The sequence below is a fragment of the Carcharhinus amblyrhynchos genome, chromosome 14 (assembly GCF_965287045.1).
Source record: "Carcharhinus amblyrhynchos chromosome 14, sCarAmb.v2.hapA, whole genome shotgun sequence".
In the NCBI taxonomy this organism is placed as follows: domain Eukaryota; kingdom Metazoa; phylum Chordata; class Chondrichthyes; order Carcharhiniformes; family Carcharhinidae; genus Carcharhinus; species Carcharhinus amblyrhynchos.
The window spans coordinates 40,910,700-40,937,437 of NC_137337.1; the positions used below are offsets into that span (position 1 = coordinate 40,910,700).

Below are 26,738 nucleotides of genomic sequence, written 5' to 3' on the forward strand. Positions count from 1 at the left end.
CCAAGGCAGTGTAGACAATGTCCAATGGCTGGGAGGCTGGTTTGAGTGATGGACTGGTCTTCATTCACAACCCTTTGTAGTTTCTTGCGGTCTTGGACAGAGCTGTGATACAACCAGAAAGAATGCTTTCTATGCTGCATCTGTGGAAGATGGTGAGAGTTGTAGCAGACATGCCAAATTTCCTTAGTCTTCTAGATATTGGTATTATCTTGACAGGAGATGGGAGGCTGTTATCTAACTTATCTAAATAAAGGATTCATCATTGCAGTGTTATCTTTTAAGTTAATATTGTTCTGGAATTCAACATCTATTACCAGTTTATGGGGCATTCCATGAGATTATGAAGAAACACACGATTCAGATCTCTAATTTCAGTTATCAAGGTTGTTTGCTTAACCTTTCTCCATACTCAGGGCCTGCTCTGGTATCTTAAGTTAAAAACTGATAAGCAGGCAGGAGACAGCATCAATGAAAGTGACTCACATCTTATTACACTTACTGCAGAGTCGCTGGTGTTTTCTACCTGACCTAATTCCCACAATTCCTTTGTGAATAAACCAAGTGAACATTTGGCAGTATTTACATGAGCAACAATGATGATTTATTAATATCAATTAGGCATCAACTGGCAATAAAAACAGCTTTAAAGCTAGGTGCAACCTGGCATGATGTGGATTCACACTGTCCCTTAAGGCTTTTGTTGAATTGATCAGTAAATCAATTAATGCTGGGTTTTTATATCCGGAAAACATTTTCCATAATTAATATGTGCCAGTTGGCTGCTTATTTTATGGCAGAAATGCACCAAAAACTGACCACTGCAACTCTGCACTCTTCACAGAGACTCATCCCAAACATTCACCTCGTCAGTACCTCTGTCATGGGAAATATTAATTCCATTACGGAGTGAGAAGAACTGGAAATGTGCCAAGTTAGATTAGGCTTCAAGTTTCCACTAAAATATAATCATGAACATATAGGTCGGTATTCTCCGGCCATTCACGCCAAGGGGATTCCCCAATCCCATCGGCAGCACACCCCTGCCTACGGGCTTCCCCCAGTGACATTAATGGGGAGACCAGAGAATCCCATCACGAACAAACTACGTTCCACCTCCCATCAATGAAAACATGTGGCTGGGAGGCCAGAGAATCTCATCCCACACCTTGCATCAAACAGCACAATCAGGTGCAACACATCATATTGTTTCTTTATTTTTCTTCCCATTAAAAGGCATTCCAAGAGTGTGGTAACCTGTTACAGTCTAGAGCTGAAAATGGGTTTATCAGAACACTAAACCATTTTTTTGTAAGGATGTCCGGCTGATTCTCCCAGCTGGGAGGCTCTAGCAGAGACTATTTCACGGGCTTCCCGGTGGACACCATGGCTCCGTGAGCCCCCCGGATGCTGGATTTCCGGCACTGTCAGCTCTGCTCCAGAAATCGGCGTGGAGCTGAATAAGTTACTTAAATGTGTATTTCAATATAATTTCAATATCATTAGCGAGCCCAGGACTGAAATCTCCAGGCCCACTAGCCTTGCTGAAAAAAACCAGCGTGATCACTCCAATTTTTTACGCAAATTCGCCCCAGTCCTATCTCCTTCTGTGTGTAACCCGATTTTAAACAGCTGAAAATGGCTTTCAAAAAAACTAGTCTGAACCGAGCAATAATTTATTTGCTGCGCAAGGGTCAATTTCTCAGTAATTTAACTATTTTTAACATGAGAAACTTTTAGAACATGCCTACTGGTGCCTGTGTGCCTAAGACAATGTTTGAAACTTGATGGGGCCTCCCAAACAAGTGGAATAGGTAGAATTCTACAATTGTGTCCAGGCGTGGCCAGAGTTGTGGGCAGCATCTGATCCAGGGAGAGTGAGCCCTGAATCAGCTTTGGAGTTTGTGAGTAACTGACTGATATTTAAAACTCCCTGATCTTTCCAGCTGGTTTGACGGACGGTCCAGTGGTATACTGGCACAGTGGTTAGCACTGCTACCTCACAGCACCAGGGACCCAGGTTCAATTCCGGCCTTGGGTCACGGTCTGTGTGGAGTTTGCACGTTCTCCCCAAGTCTGCGTGGTTTCCTCTGGGTGTCCTGTTTCCTCCTACAGTCCACAGATGTGTGGGTTAGGTGGATTGGCTATGCTAAATTGACTTTAGTGTCAGGAGTATTAGCAGGGTAAATACATGGGTTATGGGGTTAGCGTCTAGGTGCAGGCCTGATGGGCTTAATGGTCTGCTTCTGCACTGGAGGGATTCTATGATTCTAAGATGTGCAGGTTAGGGGGATTACTGGAGTAAATAGGTGAGGTTATGGTGTTAGGGCAGGGGTGGGCCAGGGATGATGCTCAGAAAGCGAGTCAGTGCAGATTCAATGGGTCGAATGGCCTCCTTCACTGTAGTGATTCTACGATTTCACCTGGATTCCACTGATAATAGGGAGCAAGAGGAATGACAACCCCAGAATTTTCTTTGTTCCAACTTATTATAAACACAGCCCAATAGAGTTGTCCACCAGCATGAACTTACTATTAATAACATTTGCTTCTAGTTACCACCTCCTCACAGGGTTGTGTTTATTTATCAATTTTTTTGTGAAGTTTTGCTTTGATTTCACTCATGCTGCAATTGCACTTTGCAGGAATAATGTATTCCTTTGAGACACTGAATGCAAACTGCAAATGAAAACCTATGAAAACATTGAATTGAAAGATCAATTAATAACGTTTTTATACCAGTTTTCTGACCGTACGAGTAAAATTCAGAGTGCACACAAGTATAATGCAGACTTGGCTGTTGGTATAGAAATTCATCTTAGTTAGTAGGATAAATAGATGATGTCAAATTGAGAGCCTGTTATACATTCCACCCAGTACTCAGTTCATGGCACTGAAAATCAAGTGGGTGTTTTAAACCCAGCAACTGATGCGCTGCTGTCTAACATTAGATTCTAACTACAGTGAGAAATAGAAATTTTGCTGCATAATATATCAAGAAAGTAATGGCTTTTACACACGGTTATCAATGTGCACTTCAGCCAGCTACTAGTGATGAGACTGAGATCCCTGTGAACTTTTTTAGGTTTTGTTTTTAATTTAAGGTGAAGCAGAGTAATAAAGAGGGACGTATGATCTGCTACAAGTTCTGCCTGATGATTGGCCTGTGAGGTCTCCTCACCACGGGGTCCAAGGGCCCAGTTCAATTGCTCTAAAACGCATGTACCATGTTTAACAAAGGAACACAAAGGGAATGGTAGGTTTTTTTTGCTTTGGCAGACTTACTGCCTGAGACAAAGAAAAAAACTGTTTCGAGCAGTAGGCAAAAGCTGTTGTTCTTCAGCTACCAGGCAGAATGCTAGTGAATGAGTTTCCCCTGGACAACGAGAAAGAATTTGCGAAAACTCTACTGGGAGATTTGCTATCGCGAAGCCTTGTTGCTGGAAAACAGTCCTGGAATTCACTGAAGACTGAGACACAGGACCTTCAATGCAGACTGGACATTATAATTCAGCAAAATGGGGGAGAAGTGAACCCATTGGAAGTTGTGAAAGACTTTGTAGTATTTCCTGTAGAGATTGACATTTTGTGGAGAATGTGCTGTAAAACAGCATGGGGTTATCAGTTACATTATGGCATTAATATGGGTTATCTTTTCTATAGTTCAGAAAAGCAGTTCTCTTGTTGCCTACTAAGTCATGTTTAGTCCATATTGATTTTTGTTTGTTTGTTACAGTAAAAGTCTTAAAACTTGGAATCTCATTGTGTGATTCCTTTAAGCTGGTTACTGAGAATTCAAATCTGTTTTTAAAAGTTATTGGTTAAGGTGTACAATGATCTGATAGTAGGGAAGAGGAGGAGAAGGAAAAGAACGAAGGGAGGCAGGAAATAATCAATATAACTACTTTATGATCAAACAGTTTGTGATCATCAAATCTGACTGCAAAAACTGTAAAACACAACCTCAAACAAATCCTCATTCACCAATAGCTACCCTCAGACACTGGCCATCAAAATGGGCACTTGGCTACAATGCAAAAGTAAAAGTCAACACAAATATACATTCCAATGTAAATTTATAATTTAAACCATGACGTACTTGCATCCAAAAGTCAGATCATCATCCATACGCAATCCCTTAGTGCCTGTCCTCCCTGTGTCTTTGCCTGCACCAATGCTCCCACACACTGCTCACTTTTAGCAAGGGAGACTGAGCTGGAGAAGTTCCATCCCTAAATCATGCAGTTTTGAACTGCACAATCCCAGGATGGGCAGCAGCAGTCTAGCATGGCTGGCTGACTCGCAACAGCAAGTGCACTGACGGAGTTGCAGTAGTGAGATGTTGAAAAGCTGTCATCCTGAGAGCAAATAGCAGATTCATGTTCCATGGAGCGACTGTCGCTCCCTTGGGCCTGCACCTCAGCAATTCAAGTGATCCGTTGGAGGACAGATTGCTGTGAACGCTGTGAACCTCCTTCAACACTGATATCCTCAGCTACAATGGCAGCTGTCTGAGCTTGAAGGGTGTCACACAGTAAGCTAAACTTGCTCAAAGAGCAGAATTTACATGTCAGAAATCTTCACAGAATCCCTGCAGTGTAGGAGGCCATTTGACCCATCGAGTCTGCACTGACAACAATCCCACCCTTTCCCTGTAGCCCCATGTATTTACGCTGCTAATCCCCCTGATATTAAGGGAAAATTTAGCCAATCAACCTGACCCGCACATCACAGGGGTGGCCTGGTAGTACAGTAGTTAGCAATATTGGCTCACAAATCCAGGGGCCTGGGTTTGACTCCTGGCTTGGGTGACTGTCTGTGTGGAACTTGTACATTCTCCCCGTGCCTGCGTGGGTTTCCCCCGGGTGCTCCGGTTTCTTCCCACAGTCCAAAGATGTGCAGGTTAGGTTGATTGGCCATGCTAAATTGCCCCTTAGTGTCCGGGGATGTGTATGTTAGAGGGATTAGCAGGGTAAATATGTGGGGTTTCAGGGAGAAGGCCTGTGTGGGATTGCTGTTCGTGCAGATTTGATGGGCCAAATGGCTTCCTTCTGCGCTGTCAGGTTTCTAGGATTTCTATAATCTTTGGACTGTGGGAGGAAACCGAAGCACCGGAGGAAACCCATGCGGACACGGGGAGAATGTTCAAACTCCACACAGACAGTGACCCGAGGCCAGAATTGAACCGGGTCCCTGGCATCGTGAGGCAGCAGTGCTAACCACTGTGCCACCGTGTCATCAGGACTATAGCTTCTGTTGCACTGGGAGCTGGGACATTAGCCATCATGAAGTTACATCATGGTTGGGTTTGTATGTGTCCTAAAGGATTTAACCACCACAACCTCTCCAGTGTGCAGACTGTCAGTATCCAAATTAGCAGCAGTGAGTGTGAGAGCAAGTGAATGTTTCTTCTTCACCACTGTCCTCCTCCTCCAACCTCCAGGCTGCAGTTGTTGGAGGAAAGGCAGTAGAGTGAGACTGAGGTGAGGGGTGGGGAGTGGCTGGGTATGGGGGAAAGGAGTGAATGCTTAGAACAGCTGCAGGTTGTATGGGGATGAGGGAATGTGAGGAGGAGGATTAGATATGAGATATTGTCATCTTTGTCGGGTTTGAGTTCTTCCGCTGGTCAGGATCTCAATCATTCCTGCTCCAATAATGGGAGGAACTGTCTCTTCCATCAGTGTGATTTCCTGCTCCTGCCAGTTAGGTGCCCTCACCTCCTGTTGTGCACATCTTGTCCTGTTACAGGGAAGTCTCAATAAGAAGTCTCACAACACCAGGTTAAAGTCCAACAGGTTTATTTGGCAGCACTAGCTTTCAGAGTCCTGGTGTTGTGATACTTCTTACTGTGCCTACCCCAGTCCAATGCCAGCATCTCAAAAACAGGGAAGTCTGACAGTGACTGTGATGCAATTGATTTCGTGATGTGCCTGTCATGGTAGAATAGCTGGCAGCGTGTGCAATCTGTAACAAGTAGATGTGAGGCATACAGAAACGTTGAGTGTGTGAGAGTGAGTTGAGGCTATGAATTTGAGGCATGAGTGGTGTTTGTGATAGAGATTGTTGATAGGGAAGTGTTGCATTGTGCAGCATGGGAGGAGAGTGATGCCATTGGTGAGGTACAGCATTTGAAGATACCTTCACTGACACTAACCACTCCCGTGAGGTCACTGAACTTCTTGCGGATCTGGGTCCAGGTTCTTGGGAACAGATTGCTGGCACTGACAGCCACGGCTATCTGCTCCACCACCTTCTCAGTCCTTGTTTGGAAGTCTCCTGGTTCTGTGTGGATAGTGGAATTCTCTTGCTCTATTCTCCACCTGCACCACGGCCCCCAGTGAAGTGTCGGAATAATCTTAAGAGCCCACTCTCTCCAATTCTGTCTTGCCTGGGTCAGAATCAGTTGCACAATGACTTTCAGTGTCTGTACCAGCTACAGCAAACCTCTCCTTTAAGAGGTGCAGGTTGGGTTTAAGTAGTGCAACTTTACCTGGTGCTGGCCTCCCATCATTCTGTGCTCCCTACTCTACTGTGCTCCCTACTCTAAAGCATACTTGGTGCTAGCCTCCTGCATGCTTTAAATTAATAGGCAGCACAAAATTTGGCATCACAGAAAAAAAGAGCAGGAAATTCTTCCCGTGTCCTAATCAATTCATTTCTTCACTATCATCATTTCTCGTCCCTTTCTTCACTGACCACTTTATCCATTTCTTCCTTACTGAAAAGCACACCGAGAAGCCCTCTTGTACCTAAAGCACTCCATCACTGCCAACTTTTGATAGCTTAGACACTTGTAATTGAAACTTCAGGCATCGGGAAGTAGCTGATTTATAAGTAAATCAATTCTTGGAGACTAAACTCATAACTGCAGCAATTTGAAAGAAAATTTAAAGCATAGTTTAACTTAAATTTATAGGATGGATTAAACGTTATAAACTTAAAGATGGATATAAATGATTAAAGACTCAATGGAGATGATGGTTCCTGTGTGCTGACACAGGCAATGTGTGATCGTAGAACTTAACTGGTCAGCATATTGCTTCCAATATTAAATTAATATGTCCCAGTTTTGCTCAACTACCTGCACGTACCAGGGAAAAGAGTCGCCAAGTTTTATCTTTCTGGAGCTGATAGCGGGCATTGGGAAACTGGCCTAATTCTCCCCCACATAGCTGCTGAGGCTGGGTCAATTGTTAATTTCAGAACTGAGGTTGATGGATTTTAGTCAGACAAGGATATTAATATCTGTGGAATTGAGGAGAGTAGACAGCACTAAAATCCAGATGATCTAACTGAATCGGGGAATAGGCTCAAGGGGCTGAATTAGCCCCTACTTTCTGTCTCTATGTACCAGATGCTGGTCTGAGACCACTGAGGTAGTTTCTCTTTTATCCAGTCTGTTCAATAATTCTCATTGCTCATTGGAGGGAAATCTCAACGCAGCAGCTAAATTTAAGGGTCTAACTTTTACAAGGATTCAATAGTTTATCTGCCATAAAACTACAGAAACCCTGGAAAACCAATAAAAAAGGCAGTTTAATAGCTGTTGCACATTTGCTTCAAGTGTATTTTCACCTTTCTGACGATAAAAGTATATATTATGCATACATGCAGTCACACAGACCCCAATTGATGCAGCCATTACATGAAAATTAAATTTTAAAATCACAGCTAAGAGGGAAATGAATTACTTAATGGTAAGCAATAAACAAAGAATTTGATATAAGATGATGAATGGGATGGATAGGATAGAGGTGGAGAGACTCTTCCTGCTCAGAAAGGACAGCAGGACTAGGGGGCACAGCCTCAAGATAAAGGGGGAGCGGTTTAGAACAGAGTTGAGGAGGAACTTCTTCACTCAAAGGGTGGTGAATCTCTGGAATTCTCTGCCCGTTGAGGTGGTGGAGGCTGCCTCGCTAAATATTTTTAAGACGCGGGTTGATGGGTTTTTGATAAGCGAGGGGATTAAGGGTTATGGGGAGAGTGCGGGAAAGTGGAACTGAGACACGACAGATCAGCCATGATCTTATTGAATGGTGGGGCAGGCTCGAAGGGCTAGATGGCCTACTCCTGCTCCTATTTCTTATGTTCTTATATACTCATGAGCTGTACCTGCACAATTTGTTTGTTCCTGTAAACCCCTGTCACTCACATGATGAGGTTGATATTCTCCATAACTTGCTATTAAGTATCAACTTTCTCATATTTTATATTAAGCTGGCAATGGTAAGTGCAGCAAGTGAAAAATATCATTTCAGAGTTATTGTTATGATCCCAGAGTGAAACCTGACTGAGAGATCCTAATTTTTTTTTCTGCATTGTGGAGGGCAGTTACTGAACACATTTACAGGAGTCTGCTGGTGTACTTTTAACCCAGAATCATTAAAAAATTATTTAACATTATTTATTAAACAAGAAAAATGAACTATATTACACTTCACAAAAAGGCTGGAAGATTTCAATACAACACAGGTAACTGGAAGTCAAATTCCCTCACCCCAACTATGCTTTTATAGATACATACTGCTTTGTAAATATAACACAATATCGATCTTATAGTATTCACGGTACATATGAATTAATTGGTGAACTGTGGTCCAATACACCATAGCCTAAAACCAAGTAACAGATGCCATCAAAGCAGATTCTATGGATTTGTCGACTGTCCCTGATTCATGTCCTTGTCCCTTAATGAGACTGTCTTCTGGGACATTTTCCTGTCCCATTCCCTTACTTGGGACCTTCTCCATGTGTACCCTAGACTATCAGACTACCCATCTCAAACACTCATCCACTTACGTACCCACTCATTTACCTACCTACCTACCTCAGTCACCTACCTACCCATTCACAACAGGCGAGAAGAGGTCGTAAAATTGCACCCAAGATCTCTGCTTTGGTCTCTTTTTCTCTGCTTCTCTCCCCTGACTCCTATCCTTGCTTCAGTCTCTGTTCTCTTGCGTTTTTCTCTTTCCTTTCAATTGGGAAACATTTGGCATGGGATAGTGTTGCTGCCAAGGCCTTCAGGCTGCACTTTCCATTGGAGGCCTGAAGCACTCAATAGCTCTCTTTCAACTCTTTTCCTCTCCTTATCTTGTTAAAATCCTTATCCTCGTTCCCATCCACAAATTCATTCCCTTCCAACTATCTTCTGATTAATATCATTGATTATACTCACTCCTATCACAACCTCTAATTATATCCCTTTAAGCTACCTGTTCAACTCCGGTATACATTCCTTTTTGTCATTCATTCTTCTCTGATAACTTCATCCACTCTCCAATCACTTTGACCTGTTCCCTTCTGTAGTATAAGCGTCTGACATAGAAGTGGGACTGGCTACAGTGCTGTTCAGAATATAGAAACATAGAAACATAGAAGATAGGAGCAGAGGGAGGCCATTTAGTCCTTTGCGCCTGCTCTACCATTCATTACAATTATGGCTGATCATTCAACTCACTAGCTTAATCCTGCTTTTTCCCCATAACCTTTGATCCCATTCGCCCCAAGTGTTATATCCAGCTGCCTCTTGAATACATTCAATGTTTTGGCATCAACTACTTCCTGTGGTAATGAATTTCACAGGCTCACCACTCTTTGGATGAAGAAATGTCATCTCACCTCCATCCTAAATGGTCTCCACTGAATCCTTGTGCCTCCTGGTTCTGGACTCCCCTACCATCAGGGTTATCCTCCCTGCATCTACACTGTCTAGACCTGTTAGAATTTTATAAATCTCTATGAGATCCCTCCTCATACATCTGAACTCCAGCAAAGACAATCCTAACCTAGTCAATCACTCCTCATACATCAGTCCTGCCATTCCCGGAATCAGCCTGGTAAACCTTCACTGCACTCTCTCGAGAGCAAGAACATCCTTTCTCAGAAAAGGAGACCAACACTGCATGCAATATTCGAGGTGTGGCCTCACCAAGGCCCTGTATAATTGCAACAACACATCCCTGCTCCTGTACTTGAAACCTCTCGCAATGAAGGCCAACATGCCATTTGCCTTCTTTACTGCCTGCTACACCTGCGTGCTTACCTTCAGCGACTGGCGCACAAGGATATCCAGGTCCTGATGCACACTCCCCTCTCTCAATTCACAGCCATTCAGGTAGTAATCTGCCTCTTGTTTATGCTTCCAAAGTGATGTAAAAGTGTGATGTAAAGGAACACATGACCTGAGTCTTGAGGGCAGTTTTCATGGAATAGAACTGTTTCATAGAATCCCTACAATACAGAAGGAGGCCATTCGGTCCATTGAGACTATATCAACCACAATCCCACCCAGACCCTATTCCCATAACCCTCATTTACTCTGTTCATCCCCATAGGCATAGCATAGCCAATCAACCTAACCTGCACATCTTTGGACTATGGGAGGAAATGGATCACCTGGAGGAAACCCACACAGACACAGGGAGAAAGTGGAAACTCCACACAGACAGTGACCCAGGGCTGGAATTAAACCTGGGTCCCTTACACTGTGAGGCAGCAGTGCTAACCACTGTGCCACCGTGCCACCCCAATCTTCCACTGGACAGAGACATGTGTAAAGGCAAGCACGGAGACAGTTCCTCGCTTGGGCCTGATACTGTATATATGTATGTGGTTAAAGGAGTTACAACTATACAGGATAAACTATACAGGACTTGGAAGCTCTTCAGGAGACCAACCGAACTTATACAGAGCTTACAAAACCTCCAAGGTCAAGTGATGAACTATCAAAAGGACCATCATCCTCAGCCCCTGTTTCCTTCCTCTTTCTGTCATCCTCCCCCTCATTTCGCTCAAAGTAGCTTTGATAGCTAAAATTCAACATACTTTGTTTCCTAACAAAAAACTCAAATTTGAAGTGAAAGTCAATTTTTAACTTCATATTGCTGGCTTTCTATCTTATACAACTGTCAGTAGTAAACATCTTTACATCTACCATCTGACAAAAGAGATCACACTTCCCCCTATCCCCAGAGTCAAGAATCACACTCTCCCAATTCCTGCGTTCAAGAGTCATGGTTCCCCCAACCTCAGAGGTTAAGGGTCACATTCCCTAACTTCAAGGATCACACTCTCCCAACTCCCAGGGTCAAGAATCATGATCCCCCAACCCAAGGTCAAGGATCAGACTCTCCTCAGCCACCATCCTCCACCCACGCATGTCACGCATCCCACTCCCCACAACTGGGGATTGGACCCCAGTCCGAGACCCCCAGCCAGGGTCAAGGATCACGTGAAGGAATCCACCCTTCGAAATCTGGCCATAATGAACGGTTAGAAGGTTAAAAGTGTTATTTTGTCTATAACTGAAAGGCTCAAAAAAATGGAAGGTTCATTTCTTCAACAAAATGTCAAATAAAGTCTACATAACCTGACCATAGGAATCTCCTTAGAGCAAAGGGAGAAGCCCTGAGGAGAAAGATACAAACCCAAAGTTGCAGAGTAATGCTTTGTTTTGCAAACTGTTGGGAAGGGCAATAATGCAGAACTGGATAAAAATGACTTGATACTGATAATCCTTGACCATGGTCACTGGGAATTTATACAATCTGGCCCAAAGTAAGTCCAAGTTTAATCTTAAAACACAGACTCCTGACCTATGAAAATCTGCCAAATAATATGAAATTTGCCAAATAAATTGACAAATAAATGATAAAATAATCACAGTACACTTTGGATTTTTTAGACTTGTTTAATTTTATTGAGTGCCAGTCAAGGTAAGGGTACGGCTACTAAAGTAAAACAATGATAATTCTCTCTTAATCAGCACAGTGGCACAGGCATTCGCACTACTGCCCCACAGCTCCAGGGACCCAAGTTCAATTCCAGCCTTGGGTGAGTCTGTGTGGAGCTTGCGCATTTTCCCCGTGTCTGCGGGGGTTTCCTTCGGGTGGTCCGGTTTCCTCCCATTGTGCAGGTTGGCCGTGCTAAATTGAACCTTAGTGTCCCAAAATGTGTAGGTTCGGGAGGTTAACAGGGTAAATATGTGAGGTTAAGGGGATAAAGTGGGGGGTGGGGGGGGGGGGGGGGGGTGGCGGGGCGGTGGGCCTGGATAAGATGCTCAGTCAGAGAGTCAGTACAAACTTTACGGGCAGAATGGCCTCTTCAGCACGATAGGGTTTATATGAAATGACTAATCATAGAATCCTACATTGCTGAAGGAGGCCGTTCAGCCCTTCAAGTCTGCATCAATCACAATCCCACCCAAACCCTATGCCCATAATCCCATGCATTTATCCTAGCTAGTTCCCCTGATACTAAGGGGCAATCCACCTAACACACACATCTTCAGACCGTGGGAGGAAACCGGAGCACCTGGAGGAAACCCACGCAGACACGGGGAGAACATGCAAACTTCACACAGACAGTGACCCAAGCCGGGAATCTAACCTGGGTTCCTGATGCTGTGAGGTAGCAATGTTAACCACTGTAGCACCGTGCTAACCAATAACTAACACAGAATCATCCTGCTAACACTGTTGTCTTTACTAAGGAATAGATGCAACTGTTGCTTTAATTCCACAACATGCAGACTTCCAGATTCTCCATGTACTATTGGCCACTACCAACCATTCCCCAGCCCTTGTCACTGTGGCCAATGTATCAGAAGGTTAAAATATCCACAAGCTCCCCAAAAGAGAGATAATTTAAGGCATTGTCACTCCTTGATATAGGATTAGTTTAATTTTAGATTATTTTGTCCTCAAGGATAGAGTATCCATTGACTTCCTTTTGTACTTTGGCACAAAATAAGCAATAAAATTACTATTTGTCCTTTACATTGGCTAAATCAATAAATTGTAGCTGAAAAATAACAACAGCTTGAAATGATTGATCCATCTTCCAAAGAATGCCAACAGATAATTAAGTTATTACCTTTCATTTTAAAATGTCAGTGTATTAATGTCTCGGTTGGAGTGCAGTCAAAGGAAAATAAGAATTTTAACAAACCCCTCGCTTTGTCTTCTGAGAATTCAGTGTTTGTAGTTTTGATATAATAGGCTCGATAACCCTGCATAACCACAAACTATTTTCTGTGGTCAAGGATAGTTTGACAATCAAAAGAGAGGATGTCTTAATCTGTTCTTTCCCATTTTGCAGAGCTGCTTTACAATTTTTCTGTACATCTTCTTCTGAGTTCCCTCATTATTCTGAGCTAGATTGCCATTAATAGTATATTAGCATCAGCACCCCCATGAACCACATAAATAACATGGGAGGAAACCACTATTTCAATAAAATAAGAAGGTTTGCTCTCTCCATAACCAATGGACTCACATTTTCATTTTCTTCAATAGGACAATAATGTCATGTTAGTTTCACTTATGTCTTCATAAACATGTTTAAGTTTATTTATTAGTGTCACAAGTAGGCTTACATTAACACTGCAAGAAAGTTACTGTGAAAATCCCCTAGTCGTCACACTCCGGCGCCCATTGGGGTACACTGAGGGAGAGTTTAGTATGGCCAATGCAGCTAATCAGCACGCTTTTTTGGACTGTCAGAGGAAACCCACAGAGAGAACATTCAAACTCCACACAGACAGTGACCCAAGCTGGGAATCGAACCCAAATCCCTGGCTCTGTGCAGCAGCAGAGCTAACCACTGTACCACCCAGGTAGAATATAAAAACAAGGTAGAATATGGACATACAAACATACAAAATAGCAGCAGAAGTAGGCCATTCAGCCCCTCGAGCCTGCATAGCTACTCAATAATGTTTCAAGTTCCATATTCCCATCTACTTATGATAACCTTTGATTCCCTTGCCTATCTACCCTCACCTTAATAATATCCAATGTTCCTCCACACCCACCACCTTCTGAGGCAGAGTTCCAAAGTCGCACAACTCTCAGAGAAAATATTTATCATTGCTATCCTAAAAAGATGGCTCCTAATTTTAAAACGATGCCCTCTGGTTCTGAATTCAACCACAAGAGGATACATCCTTTCCACATCCACCTTATCAAGACTATTCAGGATGTTATTTACTGATGACAAGCCCAGCCTGCCCAACCTATCCTCAGAGGACAACCCGCTCATTCCAGTTATTCCAGGTCTACTAAACCTCCCCTGAATCGCTTCCAACATATCTGTATTCTTCTTAAAATGACACAAAAACTGCACCCAGAATGTGGAGAACCACAAGGGAAAATAGTGCTGCCCAATCAGTGCTCACGTGGATGAACGGCCTCATCCACTCTGCCAACCCTCAATTGCTCACATTCATTTCACTGACTGGAAGAGGGGATTCCTCACTATAGTCCATCTTCTCTGCAGGTGGAGAGGCCACTCTGGGTCCCTGATCCTTCCAAACAGAGAGTCAGATGATGTCTGAAGGGGAAGGGGGTGGTGTAAGGGCGTCAGGCATTGAAGATACCAGCAAGCACCACTTATGATGTGCTTCTGTGAGCCTTATCCTTATATCTGCAAGCTTTAACTATTCTGTCCCCTAAATCCTTGTGGACATCAATCAGAATGCACACAATCCAATGGGTTCTTTGTGAGACTGGAACCACAAGAAAGATCCATAAAACCCAATTACTCTCCACCCCATCTTCTCGCTTTGTGCAGGAAAAGTCAGGCCTAACAGGACAGAGAGGGAGAAGATGGGAGGTACACTTCAAAGATTTCACCACCTTCGAGGGCAGGCAGTTAAGCTGGTAGAGGTTGAACTGCGAAGGAGAGACTGGTTTGTGGCCTGCATCCAGTCACAACCCTTGCTTGTCATAGAAACCTAAGGGTCATTCATGCCTCCCTCCATGTTGGAGACAGCTCATGCAATCACTCGCCCGCTCCTCTCTCACTTACAGGGGCCAGCAGGATGGGGAGAAGCTCTGTCCAGCACTCATTCAAATCCTGACGAGGACTAAGAACATTGCAAAGGGAGAAAGTGCACACGTAGAGGCATCACAGGAGCCACCTGCAGCCTCCACTAGCCCAGGGACACACATCTTGGTGGGTACTAGATCTGGTTCAGGAAGGGTCTCACAATCTGGTGGTTACTGTTCATGTCCACAGCAGCAGGCAGGCTCAGACAAGCTCACCGATACTTGGGGGGGTGCTGGGGAAGAGGTTCACACCCAATGACTGGCCTCTGGAATCGGATTTCCAAGAGATGCTGAAGAGGCAATAAAAGACCGGGGAAAATCAGGCAGAGATGTCAGAGGTTCCCAACAAGTTGCACATGAGGCAGAGGAGACCACACACTTACTGGCTGGTGAAGTGACGTGTATCTGTGCACCGTAGTGGTCTCCAGGAGAGGATGAAGAACCTTATCCAGCAGTTTCTGTCAGAGATGCACATGCATCACTGTAGTTAGGGTGAGCTTTCGTAGTGGCTATATAGGAGATAGACAGGACATTTTGACCTCCCTCCAGCCACCTCTTTTCCTTAGGAGTCATGTACAGGCCCCATGAGCACCCAAAGGGAGGAGCTCAACAGTTGCATACCCCGGGACCTCCACTTTCCGAGGGCATCCAGTCCTTCCAAACCCTCCTTGACTGTGACCCCTCCAGGCTCACCCTCTGTGACCACAGAACGGGTGACTGCCCCACAGCAGGACAGCCAAAGTAGGTCAAGGTTCTCCAGGCCTCGGATCTCCAAAGGACAGCTGCTAAGATCAACCAAGAGAACAGGACTAATTGGTCAACAGACTACCCCCATCCTGCTGCAGATGCTGGGGGAGCACTTAGAAGAAATGGTAGGGAAGGAAAGATTATGAAGTTCTTGCTTCACAACTGGTTGCACAGGTGTACAATGATCGTATTTTTATAGTTCAATTGCATTCTAATCATGTTTGATGAGACTTATTTGCAATGATCCCTAAGGCACTCCCCCCCGCACCCCCCGTCCCTGGAATCAGACATGTGCAGGGAGGTGAGGGCTTTGCTCGGACTCCTTGTCTCCTGTGCACGCTGAGCCTTTGCCCTTCAGACTCTCATCTGTCCCAAGGCCTGAGAATTATTAGTCTTACCAGCTGGGCTTCCCTTTCAGTTGTCCAGGTGAGCTGACCTACATCTCTGCCCACCTGCGATAACCCAACTTCCACGTAGTGTCTCGAGATTTCCACCATGAAGCTCTGCATGGCTGTGGAAAGCCATGATACGAGTAACGTTCCACATTGATTTCAATGTCTTTTCTCTTCCCCCTGTCACCCCCAGCGGTACACTTAACCTCCCACCATTACCCTTCATCTTCCATTCTGTGTAGGTGAATATTGAAGTCCCCTACCCTCCCAAAGAGCCCACCCTCATTATAACTGACATGCGCCGTACATCCTGCCAACCCACAAAATCTGCATCACCTTCTGCATTCCCTCTAGTGAGCTTCAATGCTCCTGAACCCACCACTGTCCTACCCTCCGACTCTACCAGCTCCCACTGTCCCCTTTAGCTGTCACTATAGGGTCCTATCACTGGTACCCTGAAAATAACCCCCCAGAACTCTTCCATTGACTCTACCGATTTCAGCGTCTGAACCTCTTTTCCCGCTATCCCTTCCACCATGCTTGTCCAAGCCTCAACACACATCCGCACGACCCCTCCCCCCATTCCCCCACCCTCATGCTCCAGACCACTTCACCCATTACATGATCACATGGCATCTCTCTCTTTCCCCTCCATCCCAATCTCCCCACCTCACACTCAGTCTCCACACCCATCCCTGCTCTTCATTCTTCTCCTCCCCATCTAATAACCCCGCCTTAGCACAGACCATCACCGCCCAGCAGTACCTCCTGCAATCGTCCACCTGGAGCACAAAGACCAGCCCCCTGGAAGAAGCTACACTAAGAACACCCCCTTCCTGGATGGATCCACTTGAATGATGCTTCACCCACCCACTGCGGCACGAACTGCTCCAGGGTTCAGCTGCTGGAGGCCTTTTTGATTTGATCTGATTTATTATTGTCACACGTATTGGTATACAGTGAAAAATATTGTTTCTTGCACACTATACAAACAAAGCATACCATTCATAGAGAACAAAATGAGAGAGTGCAGAATGTAGTGATACAGTCATAGCTAGGGTGTAGAGAAAGATCAACTTAAAATGGGATTTAAGGGGATTGAGGGTTATAGATAGGCCTGGTAGGTAGGGATATGATCGGCGCAACTTGCAGACCGAAGGGCCTGTTTGTGCTGTAGTGTTCTACATTCCATGTTCTAAAACGAGGTAGGTCCATCCAAAAGTCTGACGGCAGCAGGGAAGAAGCTGTTCTCGAGTCGGGTGGCACGTGACCTCGGACTTTTGTATCTTTTTCCCGATGGAAGAAGGTGGAAGAGAGAATGTCCAGGGTGTGTGGGATCCATAATTATGCTGTTTTTCCTCCATCTTCCCTTCCAATCTCCATGAGATGCCCTCAGCCATCTTGCAGGTAAGTCCAACATTTGCATACCTTGTTAGTTCAGGTATGTTCTGGACCAGCGTGTTTTCCCAGTGGTGACGGTCCAGATGATCGGGTAGGGTGTGTGATTCTGGTTGGGGTTTCGTCTGCATCCCATTAACAGGAAGCAAATAGGTTTGATGCCGGTCTCTGGTGGGAATGCTGAGCAGGAATGCAAGTTTTCATCATCATTCTAATCCAGTGGGGAAACAGATTGCTCAGCTCCCGTCATATTGTCCTTCTAACCCACCATTAAACCCTCCCAGGGATGGAGGGGTTAACTGGAAACTTCCACCATTCCACTTTAATTTTATCCCACCAGTTTCTCCTGATGCTCAAAACTACAACCCAATTGTACTTACAAGTAACACAAATACTAGATCAAACCGCTCTCATTATTTTCTCTCCCTTTATGTTTCGCTCCATACATCGCACAGCATTTTATAGTCAAGAAAGAACTGCAGATCGGCAACCTGGTCCCAAGTCATCAATAAAAGAGGAGAGGTTTTAAATTTACGCAGCAGCTAGTCAGATCATTAGATTTGTGCAGTCAGATTCATATTTTAAACAGAAGGCTTCAAATATATGGCTTTGGCCCATAATGTGTTTAAAATATGAGGGCCAACTAAATAATTAAAACCTTCCCTATGAAATGAAGGGACAGGTAAAGGATTTGTAGGGTAACTAGTGTTATCTTATGTATTTGAACAACATGTGGATTCAGTTTGATAAAAATGTGATAATGGATGGCAGCTCACCAGCTGAACTCTACTTTCTTGGGGCAATTAGGGATAGGCAATAAGTGCCAGCCTAGCTGGTGATGCTCACATCCCTTGAATGAACAAAAAAAATTGTATAACCAGTGGCTAACTTTCATGTTTATTGTATAGAAGTAACTAGTTTTTGTAACTCTCACCAGAAAGAATTGCTGTAGTGAAAATCAAATTCTATTATAGTGCACATTTACAAAATACTAGAACAGTCCTTACAACTTGCTGCATTTTCATATATTTGTATGTAAATATGTATGCCACTGGGCAGCACAGTGGTTAGCACTGCAGCCTCACAGCACCAGGGACCCAGGTTCAATTCCAGCCTGGGGTCTTGTGTGTGGAGTTTGCACATTCTCCCCATGCCTGCGTCGGTTTCTTCCTGGGGCTCTGGTTTCCTCCCACAGTCCAAAAAATGTGCAGGTTAGATGGATTGGCCATGCTAAATTGACCCTTAGTTTCAGGGGAACTGGCAGGATAAATACAGGGGGTTACAAGGATAGGGCCTGGGTGGGATTGCAGTTGGTGCAGGCTTGATGGGCTGAATGGCCTCCATCTGCGATTCTATGTATCCTAAAGCAACATATTATAATTTTAAACATTCGGCATTTTTCCAAATTTCTGCTTCAAGGGTCAAGCAATGAAATAAGTCAACCGAAATTAATTATTTTAAATTTCCTTACAAATTTGTATTTTCTACCTTTTTATGACCAAGCAAGTACAAAATCTATCTAAAAAAAAATCTGTAGCTAGTGATGAGTGATGCTGAAATATTGAAATGTGCATCAATCAGCAGTGTGTTTCCAAATAATTTCTAAATTCAAATTGGCCATTTTGATTGAATATTTTTCAAAATCTATCCAGTTTGGATTTTAAAATCCACTTCTGACTGGATTGTTTTTAAACAGCTTGCCTTTTATGTGGCGCCCTCCAGTGGTTCCTTTCAAGGCCACACCTCTTTTTTAAAATTCACTCTTGAGATGCAGGCATCGTTGAGTTCCCCAAGAAGGTGGCAGTGAGCTGCTTTCATGAACCTCTGCAGTCTGTGAGATTAATATACTTCCGCAGTGCTGTTCGGCAGGAATTTACAGGATTTTGGCCCAGTGACAGTGAAGGAATGACAAAATAGTTCCAAGTCCCAATGGTGAGGACAGAAACTCACAGATGTTAGTGTCAGTGCATCTGCTGATACCCTTCTGTGTGCTACAGGTTTGCATGTTAGGGAAGTGCTGACATTGAGGCCTTCACGAATTACTGCAGTGCATCTTGTAGATGCTGCACACGGCAGCCATACTGAACTGCTGGTGAAGTGGCAGCAATCCTGTGGGATCCTTTGTCCTTAATGGTGTCAAGCTTCCTGAATCATCTTGGAGTGTTTGTTTAATCATGCTCCAGACCTATGGTGTCTTTACAGATGGTGGAAGAGTTTTCAGGAGGTGAATTATTCACTACAGAACAGCCAGCCTCTGGCTTGCTTTTGTGGTTAAATGTAGGTGGCTGATCCACTTAAGTTTCTAATGAGTAATAACGCTGAGGATGTGAATGTTGAGGGGAATTCAGTGATGCTAATGTCATGGAATGTCAAAAGGAAGACATTTTGACTCCCGCTTGTTGGAGTGTTACCACCTGCCACTTGGGTGGCACACAGGAACATAAGAAATAGGAGAAGTAAGCCACACAATGTTTTGATCCTGTTTCACTGCATTTAATAAAATCAAGGCTGATCTGATCGTGGCCACAACTCCAGCTTCCTATCTGCTCCATGTAGTGACTCCCCTATAGTTCAAGAATCTGCCCATCTCTGCCTTGAATATATTCAATGTCTCAGCTTCTGCTCTCTGGGAAAGAGAATTCCAAAGATTCATGACCCTCTGTGAGAAGCAATACTTCTTCAGCTTGAATAACTGTTACATGCTACTTATGTTATCGACTATGACTGAATATTGGCCAGGCCTTGCTGCATTTGGGGACTCATTTGACAGAACTTCCGGCCCTCTTCAGGCGTGTTTTCCAACTGCTGAGTTGGTGGGATCTTCCAGTCCCACCAAAATCTATGGCGTTTTGTGTGGCTCATCCACACTGGGGAACCCTTCACGGGAGATCGCCTTCAGCAGGACCGGAAGATCCCATTGGCAGGAAGGGCTGGAAAAACCCGTCCATAATATGAAGAGTTGCAAATAGATCAGGACACTGAAAACATCAGCTGGCATCTCCACATCCGAACATTATTACAGAAGAAAGGTCATCCTCAGAAACTGCCCTGAGGAACTCCTGCTACAATGTCTTGGCCTCCAGCAACTGTAGCCATTTTCCTTTGTGTGGATATGACTCCATCCAGTTGAGAGCTCCCCCCTTGATTTTCCTCACCTTTTAACCAGCAGGTCCCATCGTCATCAGGACAAATACTGTCTTCATGTCAAGGGGTCACTTTCAGTTCCCCTCTGGAATTCTGGAACTTTGTCCATGTTTGGAGCAATGAGATTTGGAGCTGAAAAGTCCTGGTAGAGCCAGGAGTTAGCATTAGGTTATTGGCGTGCAAGTACCGCTTGACAGCACCGATAGCAATGTCTTCCATCATTTTGCTGATGATTGAGGGTAGGTTATTGGTGCGGTAATTAGCTGGATTGTATTTATCTGATACCTTATAAGTAAGATGTACCTGAGCAATTTTCCACTTTGTCGGGTAGATGCCAATGTTGTACCTATACTGGGATGAATACCTATTTAGATGTGGTCACACCTAGATATATTATTCATTAATGAAATATCAATTTTATAACTGCAGCAGTCTGCACTTAATTAAAGTAGCAGATTTGTGCTGTTACATCTATAAAAAAAATTAATAGAATCATATTGATGTGCCCTTTGGAGAAGGTAGGAAAAGGAGGAGGATCACCTCCGCAAGGAAGAATAGAACAAAGGTTCATAGTTCTACAAATGCTGGCATTTCTCGTGGAAATTGTTTTACAAATCTAAACACTTGCAGCAAGAGATGTGATGAATCAACTAATTGGCCCTCTGATTAACTATCCTTGTTCGTCACTCTGTTGGATCTGCAACTAAGATTGTTCAAACCATTCCAAGTAATTTATATATCGATAACAAACTGACAATGCAAACTCAGAGGTTGCCTATTAAACCACACTGCAGGCCAATGCATCAAATGTGATCAAGCTGATTAATTTGATGTCAAACATAATAATTGCCTTGAATTAATCTCTCATTCCGAGTGATGAACACTGTGGTGCTTTTTGTATTATTTGAGCTGATGCCTGGAAAGGTTCGGAGTTTCTGGTGCTGCTTCCTCCAGAGGCCCTCCTCTGAGATATCTTCTGTGCTGGAGTAGCGGGACTTGTTGAGGGCAGTCCCTCGGGTGGATGGATGGGGTGGAGGTGGTAAAGCAGCGTTGTCAGAGAGACAAAATGATGAAGAGATGTACAAACTTGAACACTTCACAAGGTGCACCCCTGGTGGCCTCAGGAAAGCTGCTTGGGTAACTGCTGTAACTCATGGTGGGACTCTGATGACACTTGTGCAGATTCTTAGTGATGCTTGATTTTATAGTCCAACATCTAAACTGAGGTCTGCATATATTAGTGACATCATTAACTAAACCAATGCAGAAAGAGCTCAAAGAGGAGACAGCAGATGGGATGTCTTTGGAAAACCTGTTTATGGGGGAAATTATTTGGCCTCAGGTAGCGTCATAATTAATAATGCATGCAGGCTGCTAACACCAATGCAGTAATGTACAAGGATGTCACTGACAGATTGCAAGAAGATCTAACGGTAAGTGAACCTTTGTAGGGAGTCTCGAATTTTCAAATCAAACATGATTTTAATAGTTAGATTTGATTTGATTTATTATTGTCCACATGTACTGTGAAAAGTATTGTTTTATTGCGCACTATACAAAGCAAAACGTTGACAGAGTACATAGGGGAGAAACAGAGAAGGGGGTGCAGAATATTGTGGTACAGTCATAGCTAAGGTGTAGAGAAAGATCAACTTAACATAAGGTAGCCCCATTTAAAAGTCTGTTGGCAGCAGGGAAGAAGCTGTTCTTGACTGTTGGAGTCCTCCTTATTAACTGGTTGATAGGTTTGTGTAATGATACAAAATAAAGAACATGTAATACTTTGCCATTTTGTAAATTATGCTTTTTAATTCACAGCATTCTGCATTCTCTCTTACAGTCCCAGGGCAGAACCTCCTCTCTTCATGGCCTTGCAGCCATTTTTATGTTTTCCTTTTTAAGACAACGTGGATTCCAGTGTCAGTTCTTGGTAGACCATCATCCACCCAAGAGTAGAGGCCATCAGCCAAACTGACACTGGTTCCTGATGGGGTCAGATGAATAGCACTGTCACAATTGGAATGAGTGGGAGTAGCTGCTGGATGTGACCTCTTGTTCCATTGTCACACTTCAGAGAACTTGGTGACTGGATAGAATGTATGACTCTGCCGCACTGATGTCTGACATTCGTGCCAAACTGGCTTGAGATCCTCTGTATTTATGATAATGCTCTCAGGGACCGGGCAAATATACCCTTGGATGGCCACCTGGATGATATTGTATAGGTTTCCATGCCTGTTTAAGCTGCTGGCATAAAAGATATAGGTGCTGATCTTGGTCACTGGACTTCTTCCAGCTCTCTTACAACCTACCATCCTCGCAGACAAAGCCCATTTTTATAAGATCTGCATCAAATCTGCGTGGCCCGTGTGTCAATACCTTTTAAGGTACATCCTCCTCAAATGTTCCCCTTCCTCCTCTTCCGGTAAAATAACAAACAAGGGAATGGCCCAAGTGAATTCCATAATCACAACAGAACACCTTACGGGACAAGGGGAAAGGGGAAGGAGGGGGGTGATCCCAGGTGGCCTTAAGGTATTGGGGACAATTTAAAGGGTGATCTGCTGAAAGTGTCACATGACCCAGGTCTGACGACTTGGGAACTGAGTTGGGGGCTTCACGCCAACTTGCCTGGGCTTGTCCCAGCAGTTAGATTCTAGAATCATGTTTGGAAGCATTGAATCTGTACCACTCTGTAAATAGTTGTTGTTGGTTAATAAACATTTATATTTGTTCTTAATCAATGGAACAAGTTACTAAAGCAACGGTTCAAAGTTGTTTCAGGATCCAGAGTAAAGTATTTGTGCCAGTATTTACAACAAGTACTTCCCGCAGCTCACTGTTAATCATACTTGAAGCAATGAGGTACGAGTCACAAGTTCGGGATATTCTAATGCTGGTTATCACCATTGTAATGTACAACAAGTATATCCCAGCCATATGAAAATTCAGAGCCAGTTTAAGATTTGTCATTTTATTCCCACCGCTAACTCACCAAAATGAACGCATGGTGGCACAGTGGTTTGCACTGCTGCCTCACAGCACCAGGGAATGGGGTTCAATTCTAGCCTCAGGTGACTGTGTGGAGTTTGCACATTCTCCCTGTGTCTGTGTAGGTTTCCTCCAGGGGCTCCAGTTTCGTCCCACGCTCCAGAGATGTGTGGGTTAGGTTGAGTGACTATGCTAAATTTCCCCTTAATGTCAGGGGGTTAGAAGGATAAATACGTGGGGGTTCCAGGGATAGTGCTTGGGTGGGATTGTCGTCGGTGCAGGTGATGGGCCGAATGGACTCCTTCTGCACTGTAGAGTTTCTATGAAAGAGAGGTAATTTCTTCCACTGCATTATGACCAACAAGACATAGGCAGAACAAATTAAATTTAGAAAAATATCTCATTGTGTACACGTATGTGCACATTTTCCTGAAGAGATCAGGACTATCTCTCCTGTCATCTAACTGGATTTCTTTTCCAGATGCTGCAACGCAATTATGATTCTTTTGGATTCAAAATTAATTTTGATACTTATCCTTCATGCAGAGAGACAAGTTCCAACCCAAATGAGAGCATTCATGCATAAGTTCCCAGTACTGTGTCATCATATTCAAAGCTCCTGCTGTTCAACCACTCATTTAACGGGTCTAATTTAATGCTGTTTAAAAATAGGCTGTACATAAAGAAAAGGTTATTTATTCTTACCCAGATTCTTCGTACCTTGATCATGCTGGTTCCATTCAAAGGAATCCGGAAGCTGATATGACATCTCCATCACTTTTGTCAAGTTTCTGTTGTCTCTTATGGGCCCACCGGGTGTTATATACGAAGGCTCCTCTGTATCATAATCCATGCTGTCTTCGTCCGAGTCACTTTCCTCATCTTCTTCTTCCTCCTCATCTTCTTCATCATCATCTTCATCATCTTCCTCTGCAAATGGACAAAACATTGACATAGAAGGGAACTCAGTATAAAATATATATACGTAAAAGAACATTCAGTGCAATAACTCTTTTAAAGTTAAAGGTTGTGAAGAAACATGTGAGGGAATTGAAGTGTAGAAACAAAATGCATTAAAATGCACAGTGAAGGCGGCAGAGTGGCATAGTGGTTAGCACTGCTGCCTCAAAGTGCCAGGGACTTGGGCTCAATTCCAGCCTCACAGAATCCCACAGTGCAGAAGGAGGCCATTCAGTCCATTCAGTCTGCACTGGCAACAATCTCACCAGGCCCTAGCCCCACAACTCCATGTATTTACCTTAGCTAGTACCCCTGACACTAAAGAGCACATCTTGGGACACTAAGGGGCAATTTAGCATGGCCAATCCACCTAACCTGTGCATCTTTGGGCTACGGGAGAAAACTGGAGCACCCAGAGGAAATCCATGCAGACACAGGGAGAAAGTGAAAACTCCACACAAACAGCAGCCCAAACCGGGAACTGAACCAGGGTCCCTGGGGCTGTGGGGCAGCAGTGCCAATCACTGTGCCACCATGCCTTGTTGACTGTGTGAAGTTTTCCAATTTTCCCTGTGGGTTTCCCCTGGATGTTCTGATTTCCTCCCACAGTCCAAAGATGTGCCGGTTAACTGAACTTGTCATGCTAAATTGCCCCTTAGTGTCCCAAGATGTGTAGGTTAGATGGACTGGCCATGGTAAATGGATGGGATTTCGGGGATAGGGCAGGGGGAGTGGGCCTGAGTAAAATGTTCTTTCGGAGAGCCAGTGTAGACTCAATGGGCCAAATGGCCTCCTTTTGTGCTTAAGTGATTCTATGGTTTGCAATCAGCCATGGGGACACCAATGGAAGATCTCATGGCAAATTCATGCCAGCCTTATGCTGATTTCTGGACTCCCACCAAATTCTCCTCCTCCGCGCGTTATTAAACCCACCAACAGGGGCATGGAAGAATATTGCCCAAAGTCTGTCAGAACCTCTGCGTGCTGTGTTACTAAAGTTGGAATTCTCTGGTTTTGCATCCTGCGCTGACCTCGCCAGAGAGAATAGAGAAATTGGCACTCAGCCAAATCTCTGTTCACAGCAGCAGGACCGGAGAATCCCTACCACAGGAGAGGTCGGAGAATTCCGTTCCCAAATGGTTTTCCAAAACACTATATTTCACAATAGTTGCACTAGCCACCACTCTAGATCCCTGTCACAATACACCACCCCACTCCATGTCTGGTGCCAGTAAATGCGTCTCAAAGTCTACTGAATTATTAAGGAAGTGGAAGATGCACAAGAACAGAGATGGGGAAGTGGTGTCCCAAGGTGGAGAAACGCAGAGAGTCAGGCCGGCTGATAAAGTGGGGAAAAGTCATTGACAAAGAAATAAATGCAGAATCATTAAACATTGACAAGTAGTTAAATGAGCAAGATGGACCTCAATGGGGAGGGGGCAAGCAAGTAAGTGGGCAGGCTGACAGAAAGAAGGGATGCAGAAAGATGAAATTACAAAGTGGAACAGAAAGCAGCCGCTCCGGTTAAAGTGTGCAATCATGCCAAAGTTGAAGCCAGTGACTAAGTAACAGTAAACTAAGTAACTAAGTAAAGCCAGTAACAAAGTTATCAGCCATACCTTCTGACTCTGTTGTGTCCAGCATATATGTTGGCAGCTCTGTGTCACTCAGAGAGGGAGCCACTGTCGCTGTTAAGGACGGCCATGTGTTATCTCTTAACACAGGGGATGAGATGGAAGTCTTGACCATTACCATTTCCATTGTCTTTGTGGCGGGTGCTTGCAGTGCTGTATGGTTGGTTTCGGTGTTTACTGTTTCCGTGGCGGCAAGTGTATTTTTTTCGGCTGGAACTATTGATTTCTGTTGTGGTAAATCAGTAGCACTTGTCACTGCTGTAAATACAGGGGAAAAAAAATCACTTGAAAATCACAATACAAATGAGACTGATTCTGAAGTTAACAGTAGCTTTCATTGAGTAGCAATAAATTATACTCATTTGAATTCAAATGATCATGGTATTAGCTATAATGGAATTTCAGCCAGGTTTATTATAGCTGGAGATCAAGTAGTAACAAAATAATTTATTATCCTGCAGCTTGACTGTGTATTACATCCTATTACTAAACTGTAAAGCAGTAGCTTAGAGCACGCTACTAGTTAATCTGAAGTATGCTACAGTGAATATGGTTGAATGAGGAACAAATATTCAATTTTTTACTTTTGATGAACCAAAATATTGCAATGTGGCCATATATTTGAACATGAAATGAAGAATAAA

The 26,738-nt window shown here is 43.9% G+C and overlaps 1 protein-coding gene across 4 annotated transcripts in view; it reads right to left on the reverse strand.

Moving 5' to 3' along the window:
* LOC145352631 (uncharacterized) overlaps positions 1–26,738 on the reverse strand; it is a 142,751-nt gene that overhangs the window by 51,381 nt on the left and 64,632 nt on the right. For 3 of the 4 annotated variants that reach the window (XM_080202768.1, XM_080202767.1, XM_080202770.1), the window contains 2 exons: positions 26,080–26,352; positions 24,206–24,430 (listed from right to left, as the gene is read on the reverse strand). In XM_080202768.1, the coding sequence (XP_080058894.1) occupies positions 24,206–24,430; positions 26,080–26,352 (498 nt within the window). The remainder of the gene's footprint in view (positions 1–24,205; positions 24,431–26,079; positions 26,353–26,738) is intronic. The other variant, XM_080202769.1, reaches the window with a different exon arrangement.